The 17,264-nt window shown below is 38.3% G+C and overlaps 1 protein-coding gene across 1 annotated transcript in view; it reads left to right on the top strand.

The window, feature by feature from the left end:
• The window catches only part of Zmym4 (zinc finger MYM-type containing 4), a 134,485-nt gene that overhangs the window by 55,719 nt on the left and 61,502 nt on the right, over positions 1-17,264 (top strand). The window contains exons 3-5 of the mRNA XM_051171187.1: positions 10,110-10,631; positions 12,538-12,599; positions 12,939-13,109. Coding sequence (XP_051027144.1) covers positions 10,110-10,631; positions 12,538-12,599; positions 12,939-13,109 — 755 coding nt within the window. The remainder of the gene's footprint in view (positions 1-10,109; positions 10,632-12,537; positions 12,600-12,938; positions 13,110-17,264) is intronic.

The raw sequence follows: 17,264 nt of genomic DNA, 5'->3' as shown, positions 1-17,264 counted from the left end.
TACTCACATATATAAAAATGAATGAATGAATGAATGAATGGTATCTTGGCTGGAGAGATGGCTCAGTGGTTAAGAGCACCAGCTGCTCTTTCAGAAGTCCTGAGTTCAATTCCCAACAAACCACTGGGTGGTTCTCAACAATCTATTGTGTGATCTGATGCCTCTGGCCTGCAGGTGCAGATACAGATAGAGTGCTCATTAAACAAACAAACAAATCTTAAAAAAAAAAGTGACATCTTTTATTCTTGATTCCTTTCACACCAGCATCTGCTATTTCCAAATATTTGGACCCTTCTGCCTTCTGTTGTTGCACTGGCTCTAAAGACCAATTTTTCCATGGATTATTGCAGTAGGTGCTTTGTTCCATTCCTCACCTCACATTTAGCCTTTTTTGGATGAGTGGGAGTAGGGATGAAAGCTTGAGACAGGTCCTAGTGTCTCAAATTGGTGTTTACTTATTATGTAGCTGAATTTCCTTAAACTCCCCATTCTGCCTCCATTTGCCAAGTGGTGGGATTACAGATCTGTATTATCACTCATGACCAAGGTTTAATACTTGTACCTGTGCATATGAACTATCACAAGAGAGTAAAGTCTGAATATAGGATCATAATTGGCATAGTAAAATATTTTCTTAAGTTAAGTTTTATTTATTGTGTGTGGGTGTGTGGCTGTGTATGTATGTGAGTATATGTACACATATGGAGGCCAGAGGATAATTTTCTACCTTGTAAATCACAGGGATAGAAGTCAGGTTATTAGACATGGTGACATGCCTTTTCCCAACATGTGTCTGTTCCTGCCGAACCATTTCCCTAGAATATCAGATTCTTTTATGTTCTTTGGACCTAAAATCATTTTTGTGGAGGAGTCATAGATCAATGGGTATCTTGGGGCAGGTAATTGAGCTTCAGTTTCAGAGCTTTTTTATTTAAGAGACTCAGGTAATTACGTTTTTCTTTAAAGCTCACAAATTTGTATTATCAACAAGGAACATGTCCATCTCTTGTATCCAAAGTTATTGTAAAGCCAGAACTGACCAGGCAGCCTTTGGGAAGGAGATGGCAGAGGCCTACTTGCTTCTGTAGCATCAGGTAACTGGGCTGCTAAATTGTCTGATTAAGATAGGGCCTGTCATTAGGACTTGGGATAGGTAGGAATTAAGCTTGGAGGAGCCAGGACGAGGAATAGAGGAAGGAGGGTAGGAATGTTGGCCAACCTCTGTTAGCAGTCTTGTCATTGAAAGCATTTCCCAAAGGTCTATCATTAGTAGGGGTCTGGTGGTAAAGCAGCAGATTCTATCACCTGGTTGGAGGAGACTATAATATAGCCCACTTGACTGGAGCAGTGGAGCTGAGAGATGAGCTTCCAAGTATAATCAAGATGTGATTTAAAAAAAAAAAAAAAAGAAGAAATAGAAAGATGTGAATTTTTGTAGGCAATGGCTTCAAGTGATTCTAGCGAGGAGAGGTGTAGCAGTGTCGAAAGGATAAGGAACATCTGAAATAACCAGGATTTAAAAAAAAAAGAAAAGAAATAACCAGGATTTTTTAGGGAGGTGATAACGAAAGAGCTGAAGTAGAGATAGAGAGGCTCTTGTGTGATAGGAGGTCCTTAAATTGGTATGGAGAGAAGACAGAGAGTCTGGGCTAATAGGAAAGTTGCCTGTAAGCAAGGCTGCCATTCTCTTAACTGTTGTATCTAACTATTTGGAAAGATAGGGAACAGGGGCAAAAGTGGGTGCTCTAATTTTCCCCAAACCCCAGAGCCATACCCACCCACCCCCTTTTTTTTTTTTACACTATTAAGAGTTGGTCAAGGTCTGGAGAGCCAGAGCATGGGCCTGTAGGAGTGTATCTTGGAGTCAGGAGGAAGCAGGCGTGACAGGCTTAGCAGGGTCTAGAGGCTCAGTTAGGGAGCCCCTAGCTGCTTCATGGAGGGTGTGAACAAGGACGTCTGGAGTCCAGGTTCTCAGGTACTCCGTTACACCAGCGAAGGAGAGACTCTCTTCTTTGAGGGCTGGAGGTGTGAGGGACTACAAGTAGTCCTGAACCCGGTCAGGAGTGACTTTGATGCCAGGCACAGAGGCAGACGCCTGTAATCCCAGCTCCCAGGGTGGCAGAGACAGGCAGATCTCTTGAGTTTGAGGCCAGCCTGGTCTACAAAGTGAGTCCAGGACAGCCAAGGCTACACAGAGAAAAACCTTGTCTCAAAAAAACAAACAAACAAAAGGAATGAGTTTGCATTTTTAAGGGATAATAAACATTTGTATTTAGCATGACTCTGAGTACGTTTGACCATTTATAATGTGACTGATCATTAACTTATGCATCTTAATTATTTTTTAGCAGTTTACAGTAAATATGATTAGGATTTAATAGTTTTATCTCTGTTAAATTTGAGCCTTAAAGTTTGTGATTTTGGCCGGACATGGTGGCGCATGACTTTAATCCCAGCACTTGGGAGGCAGAGGCAGCGGATTGCTGTGAGTTCAAGGCTGGCAGGTCTACAAAGCCTGTCCAGGACAGCCAAGGCTACACAGAAAGACCCTGTCTCGAAAAACCAAAAAAAAAAAGAAAGAAAGAAAGAAAGAGAAAGAAAGACAAGGTTTGTGATTTTGTGTTGAAGATCCTTCAGAATTAAAACAAACTTCACTTTTCTGTGTGTGGTTATTTTGTCTGTGTGCTACATATATACAGTGCCCACAGGGCTAGTTGTGAGCCACCGTGTGGGTACTGAGAATTGAACCCAGGTTGGAAGAGTAGTCAGTGCTTCTAACCATTGAGCTAATTTCTCAGTTTTTAAAACAAACTTTAAAACACAACTGTAGTCTACAGAAAGACTGGGAGCCTCATCTTCCTGATCCTTTTCATACAAATATATATGACTTAGTTTTTCCAAACAGCTAGAGTTAGCAAAGACAGGTGTGATTAGACATATGTCTTTAATTCAGTTTCAGTTAGCCCAAATAGACCATTATCAGTTTAAGAATTTATTTAAAATAATATAGAGGCCTGGTGTTGTCTCCTGAGTCTAGAGAAAATAAAGTAAAGCAAACTATCTTTAAGAAAACAAAACAGGGGCTGGAGAGATGGCTCAGAGGTTAAGAGCACTGACTGCTTCTCCAGAGGTCCTGAGTTCAATCCCCAGCAACTACATGGTAGCTCACAACCATTTACAATGTGATCTGATGCCTTCATCTGGCCTCCAGGTGTACATGCAGGCACAACACTGTATACATAATAAAAAATAAACAAATCTGAAAAAGAAGTCTTTATTTAAAAAACAAAACAAAACAAAACAAAAACCAAGCTGGGCATGGCAGTGCACAACTTTAATTTTAGCAGTCAGGGAGGTAGAGGCAGGTTGATTGCTGTGAGTTAAAGGCTATCCTGGTCTATAAAGTGAGCCCAGAACAGTCAAGCCCACACAGAGAAACCCTGTCTTCAAAAACAAAAATGAACAAACAAAAACCAATTTCTCTAAGCAAGAGTTGAATCCAAGTTATATATACCGATGTAGCAAAGTAAGATTACCTATATATTTATTTTTTAACTATTAACCCTTTATGTTACAAGTTTTTTGCTTTTTCTAGACAGAGTTTCTCTTTGGAGCCCTGGCTGTCCTGGACCCACTTTGTAGACCAAGCTGGCCTCGAACTCACAGAGAACCGCCTGTCTCTGCCTCCCAAATGCTGGGATCAAAGGCCTGGGCCACCACACCCCACTGTGTTAAAACTTTTAAGCCAGTTTTTAAAAACCATTTTTACAGACTTTAAAAACCATTCCCCAAAAAACAAAAAACCAAAAAAAACAAAACAAAACAAAACAAAAACAAAAACCATTCCCTAAGGGTCTTCTAAAATAAAGTTTATATTTCAACAAAACCTTTGGATCCCAAACAAAACTAAGGAAAAGGGTTGAGGGGCATTTAAAAATCAAACATGTGATTACCTTATCTGTTAGTAACCTCTATTGGACATAGTTTCGTTGTTTTTAAGCATGTAGTGTCTTTTTCCTGGGCCTCTCTGATTTTGTTCTCCATTCCTCTTCCTTAGTGTTAGGTGGCCAGCCCGGCCCAGTCTAGTCTTTAGTAAAAGCTTTTAAATAAACACGCATGGGTCTAGAGTGGGTAGGCAAAATGCCATCTTCAGATTCAGCTTTTTTAGTAGAAGGTGGGAGGTCTTTGAGCTGACACAGGCTGTTTGGATTGACTGGGCACTTCCTGCCCTTTGGAAGGTAGTTGACTTTTGAGCATGCATTAAGGGTAGGTACTAGAGGAAACACAGCCTTTAGGCTCTTGTTTAACGAATAACAATAGTCCTCTTATTTAAAACTTAAAAAAAAAAAAAAAAACCACCACTGCCATTTTGGTGAGGAGGCCCTTTGTACCTGTGTAAGGTGAGTATAGAGTTTCGTGCTCTGCTGTGTTGTGTGGAGGTCAGAGGACAGATTTTGGGAGTGTTTTTTACTTTGTGTTGTGGAATCCTGTGATTATACTTGGGTTGTTAGGCTTGTATGGCAAGTGCTTTATCCATTATGCAGTTTTGCTGGTCCTGCATTTAAACTTGTTTCTTTGGACTTGGGAATTTAAAATGCCCTGCCACATTTTTTTTTTTTTTCCTATTTTCTACTTCTGTGAGTTCAGATAGCACACCTTTTCTTTTTTGGGGGGCGGGGGTTTGGTTTTTCGAGACAGGGTTTCTCTGTATAATCTTGGCTGTCCTAGACTCGCTTTGTAGACCAGGCTGGTCTCGAATTTACAGAGATCCTCTTGCCTCTGCCTCCCGAGTGCTGGGATTAAAGGCATGCACCACCACACCTGGCGTGGCACATACTTTTAATCCCAGCAATCCCTCATGCAGAGGCTGAGGTCAAAGCTAGCCTTGACCTCAGCCTGCAGAGTGAATTCCAGGATAGCCCAGGCTATACAGAGAAACCCCATCTAGAAACAAAACAAAAAAACAAAAAAGGAAAAGGCTTCATTGCAAATCCTTGACTTGCGTAGAATTTATAGAATTCCACCTCCCAAGGCCTGACATTAAAGACAAGTGGTCTCTTGTTGGTGTAAGTACTATAATTTGAATAGCTACCTACCTGTGTATCTACACATCCATCCATCCTCCTACCCATCCACTCACCCACTTAGTTATTTATTGACAGAGGCTCTTATATCTCAATCTGGCCTCAAACTGACTTCCTTTTAGTGTACATTCATTCTTAACACAATCAGTATTTAATTATAAGGCTGGCAACTATTCTTTGCTAAGGATCAAACAGTATATTTTGGGGCCCCCAAGGCCCATATATGGTCTCTGCCACAGCCGCTTCTCTTTGTATTTCATGGCTTTGAGTCACAGTTTGCTAACCTTGTCCTGCAGCATTCTTATCCTACAGCTCATTGTATTATTATTTCTCTTGTTGACTGTTGGTTTCTCCCTATCTGTGGAATGTTTGTTAAAATTCTTGCTGTTATATGTATTTGGTTTCTTTATTACCCTTTGTGACATAGTGTAATTAAGTCATTTTACCAAGTTTACCTTTTGCCTTTTGATTTGTTTTTTTTTTTTTAAGATTTATTTATTTATTATTATGAATACAGTACTCTGCCTGCATGTACATCTATGTGCCAGAAGAGGCCATCAGATCCCATTATAGATGGTTATGAGCCACCATGTGGTTGCTGGGAATTGAACTCAGGACCTCTGGAAGAGCAGTCAGTGCCCTTAACCGCTGAGTCATCTCTCCAGCCCCTTGATTTGGTTTTCTTTATCAGTGTTTGTAGTTACATTTTTTGTTTTATATTATTATTCAGTAAATTTGCATATTATACTTTTGGGGGGTCATTAAAATACTGGTTTTTACCTTCTGACTTAATAGTTGTAACATGGATATATATTCTCTCTCTCGCTCTCTCTCTCTCTCTTGCTCTCGCTCTCGCTCTCGCGCTCTCTCTCTCTCTCTCTCTCTCTCTCTCTCTCTCTCTCTCTCTCTCTCTCTCTCTCTCTCTCTCTCTCTCTCTCTCTCCAGGGTTTCTCTCTGTAGCCCTAACTGTGCTGGATTCACTTTGTAGGCCAGGTTGGCCTATAACTCACAAAGATCCACCAGCCTCTGCCTCTTGAGTGCTGGGATTACAAGAGTGTGCCACTTGCCCAGCTCCTCTTATTTTTCTCTTAATATGTAAACTTAGATATATCTGGAAGTTATTTCCATGTGAGTTACATGTCAGGTTTTTTTGAGTGGCTGCCTTTTCCCTCTCCATTATATTCCCTGAATGTTAATGTAAATAGATAACAAGTGTTATTTTAAATATTGCTTACTAACAGTTACAGAGTAGATAGTACATGGCTTGGTAAAAATGATTAAATGCTCAATAGATTGCTTATATGCTGGGCTATGAAAATATCTATGATGTTGCTCATCCTGTGCTGTCTTTTAGTTCCTGCCTGTCTCTGCTTTGTACCATGAGCAAATAGGCAAGTTGATGCCTCATTAATCTGTGAGATTTTTTTTTTTTTCTTCAGAGACAGGGTCTCTCTGTGTTAGCCTTGGCTGTCCTGGACGCACTTTTGTAGACCAGGATGGCTTTGAACAGTGATCTGCCTGCCTCTGCCTCCTGAAGGCGTGCGCCACCATGCTTGGCTCATCTGTGAGATTTTATGTGTGCATTTCCTCTTAAGATTTTAGCATCTGAATCAGTGTGATGGCGAATGCCTTTAATCTCAGCATTTGGGAGGCAGATACAGACACATCTTTTACGTTCAAGGCTACCTTGATCTACAGAACCAGTTCTGGGACAGCTAGGGCTACACAGAGAAACTCTGTCTTAACAGAACAGAAGGGGAAACATTTTAGCATCTGTTTTACCATTTATTGTATCAATTTATTTTAAATTTAAAAAATTAAAAAAAAACAAAAAAACCAAAACAGGGTCTTTATGCAGTTCGGGCTGTCCTGGAATACTCTGTGTTCTAGGCTGGACTCAAACTCCCTGAGATCTGCCTACCTCTGCCTCTTGAGTACCTGGATTAAAGGTGTGCTTCACTGTGCCTACCTCTAAAGATTTAGTTTTTAGGTTTTATGTGTATAGGTGTTTTTATGATGTGTATGTATACATGCATGCCTGGTGCCCTGCAGATACCATAAAAGGGCATCAAATTCTGGAATTGGACTTAGAGGTGGTGGTGAGTCACCGTATGTGTGCTGGGAACTCAACACAAGTCCTCTGCAAGAGCATCAAGTGCTCATAACCACTGAGCAGTCTCTGTAGGCCTTTGTCCACTATTTTGGGAAGCATAAAAGGATTTTCCAGTTTTCTTTATTTTATACTAATCAGCAAGCATTCTTCTTATGTAAAAAATTAAAGATCTTTCTTTTTCCTGGTTTTGATTATATTATGAACTCCAATATATTTTTTTGGTTTTTTGAGACAGGGTTTCTCTCTGTAGCCTTGCCTGTCCTGGACTCTCTTTGTAGACCAGACTGGCCTCAAACTCACAGCAATCCCCCAGCCTCTATCTCCCAAGTGCTGGGATTAAAGACATATACCACTATGCCCGGCTGCAGGTGGTGCTCTTAACCATAAATTTTTAATTATAATTTTTTAATTAGCATACTATTTGTATGTTTTTTGTCTACTACACCCACCATCACCACCATTTTTATAACTCTCTGAGTAACAGCAGCCATTATTAGAGTTTTCACCATTTTGTTCTTATGACTTAGGATGTAGTACTTATTTACTACAGTGTGTGCTGTGAGTGGATGCCTCTCTCTTTAAGGTAACAGGGGACTGTGAAAGGTCTTTAAGGGATATGAAATAACTTACATTTCAGAAAGGTATCTTTGGAGAGGGAAACTTTTATTTGAACGCTGCACAGTTAAGTCTTTTTTAAAAAAGATTTTTATTTATTTATTATTATGTATACAGTACTCTCTGCAGGCAGAGGAGGACATCAGATCACATTGTAGATGGTTGTGAGCCACCATGTGGTAGCTGGGAATTGAACTCATGACCTCTGGAAGAACAGACAGTGTGCTCTTAACCACTGAGCCATCTCTCCAGCCCAAGTCTTGATTATAACACGTAAATAGATGACTTTATTAGATAATAGATCAGGTTAAAAAGCCAACCACAGAAAGCTTTTTGAACTGATTATCAAGTATGCTATTAATATTTTCTGTCTTTAAGCCTTTACACACAGACACACACTTTCTCTCTCTCTCTCTCTCTCTCTCTCTCTCTCTCTCTCTCTCTCTCTCTCTCAAATCAGGGTGCTTGCCTACTTTTGAACCAATTAGACGTGGTTTAGGCATATGATTTGTTAGACTATAGTTGGTTTGTAGGTAGTTATGTAGATTTAGAGCACTGAAAATGTAGTATATGTAGAGATTTGGACAGTAAGAATTTGGTGAATAGAAGAAATGGATTTTAGAGAGATGAAGTAGTAATAGTTGATAGAATTTATTCATAGTGAAGGAGAACTGAAATAATTTTCTTTTGAATAATTGCTAGTTGGCAAATCATTTAATCAAGTGAGAGAAAAATGAGAACTGCATGCTTGGAGTGAGTAAATGAGTTTGAGCTTAGAGGTACTAAGTTGGAGTTCCTTAGAGAAAGAGCAGTTGAATGTGTAGATACCTAAATCTACCTTGGGGTTTATTTATTTTATTTTATTTTATTTTTTTGAGACAAGGTTTCTCTGTGTAGCCTTGGCTGTCTTAGACTCACTTTGTAGACCAGGCTGGCCTCGAACTCAGATCGATCCACCTGCCTCTGCCTCCTGAGTGATGGGATTAAAGGTGTGTGCTACCACACCCGACTATTTATTTTTATTTTATTTGTAGGGGTTTTGTTTTGGTTTTGCCTGCATGTATATCTGTGCACCTAGAAGAGGATATCAGATCTCCTTGAAACTAGAGGTATAGAGGGTTGCTAGCCAGTGTATGGGTGCTGGAAATTGACCCATTTCTTCTGTTAGAGCAGTCAGTGCTCTTAACTACTGAGCCATCTCTCTAGCCCCACTAAATCTATCTTGGAAGAAAATAATAAATTAACGTTTGGGTATAGCTGTGTGGGAAGGTGCTTGCCTAGCCTGTGTAAGACAGAGCCTGGCTTTCATCCTGAGGTACCATGGTTCCAAGAGAGAAAGAGAGAAAAAGTCAATAGTACAAGTTAAAGCTATGCAAAGAATAAAATAATTTCCTCTGAGTGTATGAGACAAGAAACTTGGAATCCTGGAAAACTAACATTGAAGCCACGAACAGATAAAGTCAATAGGTAGGAAGACGTACAATCTCAAAGACATACATTCTATCCAGCAAGGACACACAGCCAACTGGATATGACTGATGTCAGTAATTCCAGTGGGAGATCGGGACCTCAGTGAACTAATGCTTGGTTGTTAAAGGAGAACAAATTAGGTAAGACTTAAAAACAAAATAAAACAACAACAACAACAGAAAGCAGGTTTGTAAAGGAAAGGTGAGTCTTTGTTTTATAAGAGGACAGACTACAGCATATAGTTATGCAGGGTAGCAGGATAGCTAAATTGATTTTTATGTTTACATACTTAACATAGTGAACCTTTATTAAATCTATGTTAGTGCAAGAAAATGGGATTCTGGGACTAAACAAGTTAAAATGAATGCTTTGGTCTCATCTTTACAGAACATACACTATAAAAACTATAATCATTATTTTCATATTTCTGTCTGTGCTTATTAATTTGTGAGTAGCTTTTTATACATAATGACCACCAAGCCTCCCACAAATTATCTGCAAGGTGAGTATTAGATTATTTTATATATAGGCCAATAATTTTTTGCCTGTAATTTTAACACAAATAGGTCTAATTCTGAAGTTGGTGCTCTTTTCTCTCTATCGTATCGCCTTCTTTCTAACCTAAGATGGTTCAAGTTTAAGCCTGGTGTTTCCTTAGGTGTCAGATAGGGATAAACTCATCAGAAATGTTAAATGAATACTATTGTAACATTACCTATATTTTGTTTGAGAAAGAGTAAATATATTTGGTTGAATGGAAGACAGACCTTGTAACTGTGGTCATCCTCAGCACTGTCACTTGTCTAAACAGTTTCTTACTTTTTAAGGTGGTGTCATGGATACAGAAATGTCTGAAGATACAGACCACAACTTAACTCCTACCCTTGCCAGCATGTCTTATGGAGTGCCGAATCAAACAGGATCTGAGAATTCATTGCTGGATGAAGATGATTATTTTTTGAACTCTGGGGATCTTGCAGGAATTCCAGTCGTTAGTAGTGACAATGAGGATGAACAGGATTTTAGTTCAAAGGACAATCTTGTTTCTTCAATTCATACTGATGATAGTTTGGAAGTAGAGAGAAGAGCCTCTCATCATGAGTCAGACAATGAAAATGAAATACAAATTCAAAATAAATTAAAAAAAGACTTTCCTAAACAGTTTGATCAGGTTTCTGTCTTTAAATCAATACGAAAAGATTTTTGTTTAGTAAGAGAAAACAGCAAAGAGACATTTTCTGGAAAGGAGAAAAATAGAGACCTAACTTATCATGAACGTGAAAAACGGTTGGATAAACCCCATAAAGGTTTGGATTCAAGGTTGAAAAGCAGTTTTTTTGATAAAGCAGGTAATAATTGTTGGAATAGAACCATAAAACACACTAAGAAAGTACGGATAATCAAGCTCTTATTACTCTTTATGTTAAGTGAAATATGAATAGTTGTAAACTCCTTGTAAACTCTTATTTTTACTTCTCTTTATTCTACAAAGTGATTGAGTTTCTTCCCATAACATTTCATTGTGCTGTAAGTGGTTGAAAATAGCTCTAAACCATATTTTTTCCCTATTTCAGTTGGGATATTTGGATGAGAAGGCTAGATATTTATATCACTTGTTCAGTTTCTTTGGTTGAACATTAGAATCTGAAGTTGGATGTTGCGTCTTTGTGCTGTAAGCACTGCTTTAAATTGCTATCTTACCTATTAGTCTAACCTAGTCTAAACTAGGAGACATCTAAATTTTCAGACACCTCCTCTTGCTGTTTGAGGAGTTCATTGAAGTTCTTTGCACAGTGCATCTTACACTCCAGCTCCATTTCTGTTCTTCAGTGTATCACACGTTTCTTGTATGTTTTTCTTTCTTGCTGTTTCATTTGTATGCCATTTTTCTCTCTGTGTATATACACCTGTACAATTACTTTCTATCCAATGAAGCAGAATTCATAAATCTTTACTACTTTATAGTTATTCCTAAGAATGTTTTTCTCATCTATATTTCCATATAATTCTGTTTTATGCCTTACTATTCATAGTATTTGTTGGCTCGTTTTGTTTCTGTTTCTTGACAGCCAGATTGTATCTTATTCTTTGTATTCTTGGGACCTAGGTTTTTACAAAAGGATTGGGATCCTTTTCCAAATGTTAAATTGATGTTTAGGAAAGCAGTTACACCGTGTTGATCCATGTATTTCTTCAGAAAATCCTAGGGAAAATGTATTGTAGATAGAACAAACCAGTATTGTAAAGAAGGACAACTGTTTTGAGTATATTTTAAATACAAGGCTGGGCAAGGATATTTTTAATTTCTAATATATGTAATTATATATATACACATATATAAGTATCTTTTAATGGATGCTGAAATTCTACCAGTTCTTTTTCTGAAGGACCATGATGTCTAGTAGTAGAAGGGATAAGACAAGGTAGACATTGGAGGTGCTAATGAGGAGTTGAACAGCCCAAGATGGATTGTGTAAGATAAATGGTGATAGAAGAGTTTGTCATAGGCAGTGCAATATTAAGTAACTGTTAAAGCGATTGCTTTTTTATGTGTGAGAGAGACAGAGTCTTAATGTATAGCTCAAGCTGGCCTGGAGCTCACTGCAGTTCTCCTGACTTGTCTCCTAACTGTTTTAAGTAACAGGTGTGAACCACCATACCTAGCCTAAATTTGCCTTGTGCCCAAGTGCTTTGTGCCCAAGTGCTTTGTGTTGGACTTTGGACCTTTGTGCATGCTAGACAAGTGTTCTACCACTGAACCACACTTCTAACTCAAATGAAATTCTTATAAGAGAGTCTTAGTGAATAAGGAATGTTCTACAGAGGTGAATTTTGAACTGAGCATGTCTGGAAACTGTAAATATTGGGATAGATAACATAGACCTGGTGAACTTAGCAGAACTCAGAGGAAAACACAGTTTTCAGAGCATAGTGAATCAATCAAGTCACCACTCTGTTTGAGCAAAGAGAGGTGTGTGGAAGGGCGAATGGTAGAGGAGGCCAGGGTGTGTGGGACTTTGTATGAAACAACAACAACAACAACAACTACTGCTGCTGCCTCTGCCTCTTCCTCTTCCTCTTCTTCCTCTTCCTCTTCTTCTTCTTCTTTTTTGTTTGTTCGTTCTTTGGAGCCTAGCTCACTCTTCAGAGCGTCTTTGTTGGAATAGAGAGATGATTTCAAATAATAGTTGTGTAGGTCATTCTTTATAAGATTTGTTATTCATATACATGTGTTTGTTTGTTTTCTTTCAATAGCTAATCAAGTTGAAGAAACATTACATACTCATTTACCACAAAACCCAGAAACAAACTTTAGGGTAAGTTTTCAGTGTGTATGTAGACTGCTGTTAACTGTGGCAAGTGTCAAAGTTTTCTTTACGTCACTTTCAAAACTCTGCTTGTGTTAAAGCACTCATTTAAAAAAAAAACAAACTATTATTTCCATAAGGACATCTTTGGAGACATTCTAAAAAGCTTTGTCTTAGGCTCTTTGTTTGCATTTTTTGTTTGACCTACAGTGCATCAGCTTTTAGGCAGAGGAACACTAATGTATGTCCATAGAGTTCATTTCCAGTGAGCTTTTCTTTCAGTGTTAACCCTGAAGAGGAACAATTTTTAAATTTGAATACTTATTAATCATTTATATTGTGTTTTAGGACTCCAGCTACCCATTTGCCAATAAAGAATCTATTGGTTCGGAACTGGGGAATTCCTTTGCATCAAATATTAGAATTAAAGAAGAACCTTTGGATGATGAGTATGACAAAGCAGTGGCGCCTCAGCAGGGACTACTAGACAGAGTTAAAGATGAACCTGAAAATGCTCAAGTAAACACTTCACCTTTCCCCTCCCTGTTTCCTTTTGTTCCACACATCTTACTCATTTGAAAGAGGAAGTGCTTAAGTGAAATAGTTTATTGACAGGATGAAAAGAATTTGTGATTGAAGCAACTTGAATTGTTTTACAAGGCTGTAGCAAGAATTACATGAAACCATTCCTGAAGGGTAATTAAGGCTTTTAATCTTCTTTGACTTTTACTAGCACTATTGCTTTTGTGGGTATCTTAGCATAGGATTGGGAGACTGGTGAGTCTTTGAGACAGCAGATGAGGTTGAAGACCTAGGAGGAGGGTAGCACATGGGTGTGTGGAGTGACTTAATTCATAGAGGACACTAGTAAGCCTTTGCAGTTGCTACTAATGAGGCCTAGGGTAGGTGTGCATTTAACTGTCTTTCAGGAGGATTAAGCTAATGGACATAATTATCTCTGTACCCAGTTTATTGGAAAGGAGGCTTTGGAGAGTGATTCATGATTCCAAGCTTGAGATGTTTCAGTAGTAAAAGCAAGGGTACAACTGTGCTATTTCAAGACTACTCTGGAAGTAAATCATGGGAATCCTCCAACAGAAATCGTACAGTCAAGTTAAGTTACTCATGTAGGTGATGGTATTGCAATGCAGTGGTTGGAATGGAAGAAAGAAGATACATTCAAGGCTGTCTTACTCTGAAATGTAGGAAGGGATTTAAGCAATCAATCAATAATAGTAGCAACTATTTGATGGTGGTCTGTATTTTGTTCATGAATTCAGAAAGTGAAAAATAAAGATAAGATTAGCTGTTTCTATGAAATAGTATCTAACCTAAGGAAGCTTACCTTTCTCTTATATCTGTTAAACTAGGGAGTTTGTGAATGAGAGACATGTTGGAAGAGTATTTTTCATTTAGGCTTCTTTGAGTAGGATTTCCCAGCCTCAGCACCACTGATCTTTAGAGTAAGACAATTCTTTGTTATGAGGGCAGGTTTTGTGTATCACAGGATCTCTAGCATCTTTGGTTTCTGCTTGTACTTGGTGCTGCTTTCAGCTCTCTCCCTCTCCAGTTGTAACAGTCGGAAATAACTTTAGACATTGCCAGATATTTAGAGGGAACAAAATTATTTACTATAGAGAACCATTGTTTTTTATGAAAGAGAGAAAAGACTAGACAACTATAGAGTGTAAGATACAGAAGGAGAAGCAGGTGATTTGTGAAAGTAACGGACACATAATTACTTTTTGGAAATGGTGTTTTTTGTGGGAGAGGGCACTATGACCACAGGAGCCATGTGAGGTGGGAGACCATTAAAAAAATAACAATACATTACACCAGAAACAGCATAAGAGAGCCTTAAAGGAAAAGAAAGACTTCTCTTTAGAACCTGGAAAGGAGCTTCATTAAGGATAGATTAAAAGTAGGAGCAAGAGAAATAGCTGCCATGACATGATGAAGGGAGAAACCTAGAGAAAAGAACCTTTATAGAAATATCCCAACAAAGGAAAAACTGTGGCTTTTATATCTTTTCATGGGGTGGTAGAAAGTTTCATACCGCATGATTTCATTCAGCAGAGCACATGTGACAAGGACCATGGGAGGCCAAAATTTAGGAGCTATTAGCCCAGAGCATAGCTTAATTCACAGAGATCAATGAGGCATGTTCTGTTCTTATTTTTAATTTTATTTTATTAATTTATTCACATGTCCTGTTTCTTAAGGCTATAGGCTTTGACTTCTGAGGATGACCATTGTTTTAAATTGATAGGCCCACAAGATGAGTGGTGCTAGACCTACAGAAATTGCATGAATATGAGTGCAGTTGGCTCAGTGAAGGCAGCAGAAGGAATATGAAAATATTTCAGTAGATAATAGGTTAAATATAGTTTGTAGAAATAAGAGAAGTGAAAATCGTGGGTATCTGAATTAGGTGTAAACAACGTGAATGGCAGGGAAAATTTATGTGTTCTTTTATTCCTGTGAAAATTAAACATGTTGGCTGGTGTGGTGGCATACACCTTTAATCACAGCAGAGACAGGCAGATCACTGTGAGTTTGAGACTAGCTTGTTCTATAAAGTGAGTCCAGGACAGCCAAGGCTACACAGAAAAACCCTGTCTCAAAGGGGGAAAAAAAAAAAAAGGAAAGAAAATTAAACATGTCAGCCGGGCATGGTGGTGCACGCCTTTAATCCCAGCACTTGGGAGGCAGAGGCAGGCGGATCACTGTGAGTTTGAGGCCAGCCTGGTCTACATAGTGAGTCCAGGATGGCCAAGGCTACACAGAGAAACCCTGTCTCGGAAACCCCCCCCCCCCAAAAAAAAGAAAAGAAAATTAAACATGTCTTTGTACAGGGAAGATCTCTAATATCTCCATATTTCCCCCATGGACATGGAAAATTCCTAAGAAATCATGCTAACAGAGTACTAAAGGCTTCTCTCTCTCTCTCTCTCTCTTTTTTTTTTTTTTTTTTTTTGTATATGTCCGATTGATCTGTCTTCATGATAAAGATTAAGGCTAAATAAGTGGGGGATAGAAGGCATTGGGAAATTATTAGTATTGTTTTTAAAATAGAGCTTCTAGTGGCTAGCTAAAGAGAATCAATAGGATGAAATAGATAAAACTGACTCTATCTTATACACTTACTCAAAATTCCAAAATGTGTTCTAAGATGCTGAATATCTAATTTTATAATGATTATGGGGAAGAACTTCCACAGTGGCTTACTATTTAATTGTTTGATCTCCTGAGAAGAGACACTGCTTTGGGTAGGTCCTGGTAGATAGAGGGTCACAGAGTGATCTTCATCCTGTCCCCAGAGTAAAGCAGGCTTAGCACGTGAGTGGCTGGAAGTAGGTTTCCCTGAGCAGTTGCTTCTGTTGTCAGGCATACTGGTCCTGTTATGTGCAAGAAGTCCTTCCAGAAGTCCTGCAAGGGAAGAGGCCAAGTTAGAACTCTAGATACTGGTTCTTTTTTTTCACTCTCTTCTTCCCCTCCTGCCCACAGTCTACTCCCTCCTCATTTCTCTATGCTTTTCCATACCCCTGCCCGAACATTGGAAATCTAGATACGTTGCTTTTTCAATATTGTGTAATACTTCATTAATTTTACTTTCTTCACAGACTAGAAGTAAGAATTGCAAAGTATTATTTATTTGGTCTCACAAACAGTACTCATAAAATACTGACAATTTGTGACTGTAGTCAGCCTTTTTTTTGATCATCAGTTACAGTGATTTTTCTCTGTGCTTAACTTTGTAGCTTTGCTTTCAGTGTGCTTTTTTACAGTTCAAACTGGTCTGTATATGTATTTGCTAACTCATTTGCTTTTAGCTACTTGTCAGTCATCTTCTTGCTTCTGTTAGCAGATGTAAAGCCATTGGCTTTTCAGTTTTACTTATTCTAATCCCATTGCATTTTACTATAGTATTTTCTGTAGTTTAGAAAAAAAAGTTGTTGATATTTTTTTATATGTACTGTGGTGTTTCATCCTCCTAACAAGTGTGTGTGTGTGTGTGTGTGTGTGTGTGTGTGTGTGTGTGTGTGGTGTGTGTGTTCTCAATGTAGAGAATATGCTATTATGTGTCTATACAAGGAAGCTAAATTTCATATGTTAAGTTAGTTATTCAAGGCTATATGACCAGGAAAGAATTGGTCTAGGTTTATAATCTAAGTTTTATTTTTGTTAAATTATCTTTTTGACCTGTTTGTTTAAAAAAAAAAAAAAGTCTAGGTAAGGCTTTCACAGAGAAACTCTTTAGGACAGTCAAAGACCTGATTTTTCTATCTTTCCCATAGGATATGAAAATTAGATGTCATTAATGTTAAAACCTTCATTTTTTTTCTTTTCTTCTCACAGTAATAAAAAGAGAACTAATTTAGAATCTTTTGTTGAAATAAATGAAGATGGGAAAGCAAGTTGCCTAATTATTCCAGTAATGATTCCTAGACTCGACTGCAAATGATGGATGGAGCTTTGCTAGTTCTATCGTTTGTTTGGCTGCAGAGGATGTTTATTTTCAACATCATTATCGTGTGGTATTGATAAGGCCTTCTTTTGTGTTCAGCAAGGAAAAGATAAAGCAGTTTTTATTTTGACCTATGTTTTTTAGTTAGTTTTATTTTGTTTTGTTTTTGAAAGCATCAGGGTCCTCAGGTATTTATTTCTCAGAAA

This window comes from Acomys russatus, chromosome 29, assembly GCF_903995435.1.
Source record: "Acomys russatus chromosome 29, mAcoRus1.1, whole genome shotgun sequence".
Taxonomy (NCBI): Eukaryota; Metazoa; Chordata; class Mammalia; order Rodentia; family Muridae; genus Acomys; species Acomys russatus.
This window is presented reverse-complemented; position numbering and strand designations above follow the sequence as displayed.